The 3467-nt window shown below is 32.4% G+C and overlaps 1 protein-coding gene across 1 annotated transcript; it reads left to right on the top strand.

The window, feature by feature from the left end:
* The first annotated feature begins 1999 nt into the window (after positions 1 to 1999).
* On the top strand, positions 2000 to 2669 carry LOC112504862. Its single transcript, XM_025108820.1, has 2 exons — positions 2000 to 2108; positions 2197 to 2669. The coding sequence occupies exons 1-2, from the start codon at positions 2000 to 2002 to the stop codon at positions 2667 to 2669; spliced, it is 582 nt and encodes a 193-aa protein (XP_024964588.1).
* Positions 2670 to 3467: the final 798 nt, after the last annotated feature.

Raw genomic sequence — 3467 nt, 5'->3', positions numbered from 1 at the left:
TTGATTTCACATCTCAACCCTTTTAGGCATATTATAAGAGATCTCTTATATGTGGTCCTTTGTTAGGATTTCAATCTTGATTTGTTATATGTCATCATTTGTAAGGTATGGACACTGTCAATGAGAGTTCACAACCAAAGAGACGTAGAATAAACTGGAAAAAAGAGAGTGTGGTGCGAACATTTCTTGAAGCATGTATACAATAGGTTGTTATACATGGACGAGAAGGCACCAGTCTTAAGTCGCGTTCATGGAAGAATGTTGCGGAGACACTTAAAAACAAACATAACTTTGTCGTAGATCAAAAACAAATGAAAAACCATTATAATTATTTGAAAGCCAAATACAATGCATGGACGAGGCTGAAAAACAAAATAGGGAACGTGTATGACCCAACAACCAACACGTTTAATCTAACTGATGAAGAATGGCAGATAGAAATTAAGGTATCTTCATAATTTTCTAATTTTATAATTCTATACTCTTTTTTATTTGGTATCTTTATAATTTATTTATATATATTTTTAAAACAGAAAAGCAAATATGTAGAACCAATCAGGAGTACATGACTGCTTTTCCACGATCTTTGTATTCAACTATTTGATAGAGTTCAAGTAACGGGAATTGAAAGTCATAGGCCACATTCTAATATTCCCGACATTTCTGACCCACTTTCTGATCACTCGAGTGAAGATGTTGAGGTTGTTCCTAATAATCAACAGATCTCGACCCCAACTTAACTTTAAGACAAGAGTGTGATTCTCGTCCAAGTACACAAGCAAGTAAAAAGCGAAAAGGTAAACAATCAAGTAACTCACAAGTTGAAGAAGATATCTCTAAGGCTGTGAAAGCAATTATGGAAAAAATATTCGAACGATGTGTCTGCTTGCTTGGCAAAGTAGGATGAACTTGGATGAGGAACAGATCACCCGCTGTACCACGTAGCTACTTTTATCTTCAGTGAGAGTGCCGATTATAGGAAAGTATGGTTGTGTTTAAAGCCGGAAGGTTGTATGGGTTGGGTTAGAATGATATGACAAAAGTACAGAATCATGTAGTCAAAACATATGACTTTTGTGTGGGTTGGGTTAGAATGTGGGTTGGGTTAGAATGACTCTTGAACATTGTGTTTTGATATGATTCTACTTTTTGAATGATGTTTTGCTTTTGAACACATGACTTTTGGATGACATAACTATTGAATATGCTTTTGAATGATGTTAACTTTTGAATGAATGTTGAGTAATTATTTTTATTTGCATGGTTCTTTATGGATGCAACTTTTCAATCATGATTTGTAATTATTTTTATTTGCAAGGTTCTCTATGGATGTTGAAGAAGAATTGTTGCTTTTGTTACTTTTTTGGTTGTATTTGAAACGAAAAGCTATATCAAGAATCAAAAGGATAAGAGATAACACTTCATTGTTGTCCGGACATGCGTATACTCTAGAACTATTAAATGACTCAAATACACAATGTCTTGAGTTGATGCGCCTTCCTCGTGATGCTTATATACTACTATGCAACCATTTTAAACAAAAGAATTGATTGCAAAATAGCAGGAACGCAATTGTTGAGGAGAAGATGGCAATTTTTTTAGCAATTATATGTCACAATGAACGCTATAAAATAATTAAAAGAAGATTTCAACACTCAACATAAACTATCCATAGATATTTCCGTCAAGTACTACGAGTAATGATAAAATTTGCTAGAGAAGTTGTAGGACCAATGCCCAATGAAGAAACCTCCAACATGTCAAAACGACAAAGAAATCTTAAAAGAATTTTTCCGGCATGTTTTCGTTTATATAATTTGCAAAATCAAAACGTAGTTAAAAAGTTTCTTATAGTTTATACCTTTTTAATAAGGGGGCGATAGGTGCGTTAGATGTGACTCTCATACATGCAGTTGTGTCTGTCGATCAACAAGCTCGTTATAGGGGCAGAAGAAGAGGTGAATGTTATCAAAACATTTTAGCGACTTGTGATTTTAATATGGTATTCACTTATGTTTGGGATGGATGGGAGGGCATAACACATGATGCTAGACTTTTAAAAGAAGTTGCATTGAACCCAACTTCTGGCTTTCCATTTCCTACACCAGGTATTTATAATTTTTACTTAATATTGAATATAATTTATTTCTTATACATTTTACTTAACAATAAATTTTTCTTACATGTTAAATGTAGAAAAATATTATCTTTGTGATGCTGCATATGCCAACACTCGTGGATTTTTGACTCCATATCGCAATACAAGATATTGGCTAGCTGATTTTCGACGTCGACATGCCTTGACCAAAGAAGAAAGATTCAATCATGCCCACGCACAACTCAGAAATGTTATCGAACGTGTTTTTGGTGTATTGAAAGCAAGATTCCCAATTTTGAAGCAAATGGCCCCTTATCCTTTTCGCATACAAAGAAACATTGTAATTGCTTGTTTCRCKATCCACAACTTTATAAGAAGATGCAACATGCAAGATCAATTATTCATGGATTACGACAATAATCCCATGTTCATTAATGAAGCACAAGAACAAATTGATGGAGGCGAGGAAGAAGAGATAGATGCAACACCTTGGGGTCCCCAAGACAATGAGTGCATGATTAATTTGCGTAATGAGATTGCAAATCAACTGGTGTTAAATGTTTCAAATTAGATGTTGTACTCAAAATATTGGGTTTGAAGTTGTGTTTAATGTGATGTTTTGTTACGCCAAAACTTGAACAAACATTGTTATGCTTGTGTTGGATTGATATAATATTATGTATTGGCTTGGACCATTAATTATTTTCTATTTTTCATTTAGAAATTTCCTTCAGAACTGTTGTCAAACGTTAATTTTCATTAAACACAAGACTGAGGGTAAAATGGTAATTTTATGTTATTCAGACTATTGATTCAGAACGGTTTCCAAACAACCTTTATCTATCTAACACTAAATCATACGGAGTCTCTTAATCAATCTGACCACTTAATCATACTACACTAAACCATTCAACAACTGCCAAACAGTCCCTTATACTTACTTATATTTTACTAGAAGGGTATTCGTGCAATGCAACGAGATACATATTCATTTTAATGTTTTGTTTTATTTTGTCTCTATTGATATAATACGGTTTATGTGGTTTTGAGAAAGATGATTTTTTTACTTTTAATAAAAATAAATTTGAAGATATCATAAAAATTTGAAAAAGTATATTGATATTAATATCAAATTAAATTTTTAAAAGTTCTGGTTTTTTTGTATAATTTCTTTAGTTCTATTTTTTATTACTAGAAGCGTACTCGCGCAATGCAGCGAGATACATCGTGTTTTTAATATTTCATTTTATTCTTTATCTCAATCGATGTTATAATGTGGCTTTATGTGATTTTGAGAAAGCGATGATGTTTTTATTTTTGAATAAAATATATGTTTGACGATATTATAAAAATTTAACAAAAATATATC

The sequence above is a fragment of the Cynara cardunculus genome, unplaced genomic scaffold (genome assembly GCF_001531365.2).
Source record: "Cynara cardunculus var. scolymus isolate 2C unplaced genomic scaffold, CcrdV1 Un_Scaffold_7146, whole genome shotgun sequence".
Lineage (NCBI taxonomy): Eukaryota > Viridiplantae > Streptophyta > Magnoliopsida > Asterales > Asteraceae > Cynara > Cynara cardunculus.
The sequence above is the reverse complement of the archived record's forward strand: the minus strand, read 5'-3'. Positions and strand labels throughout refer to the sequence as shown.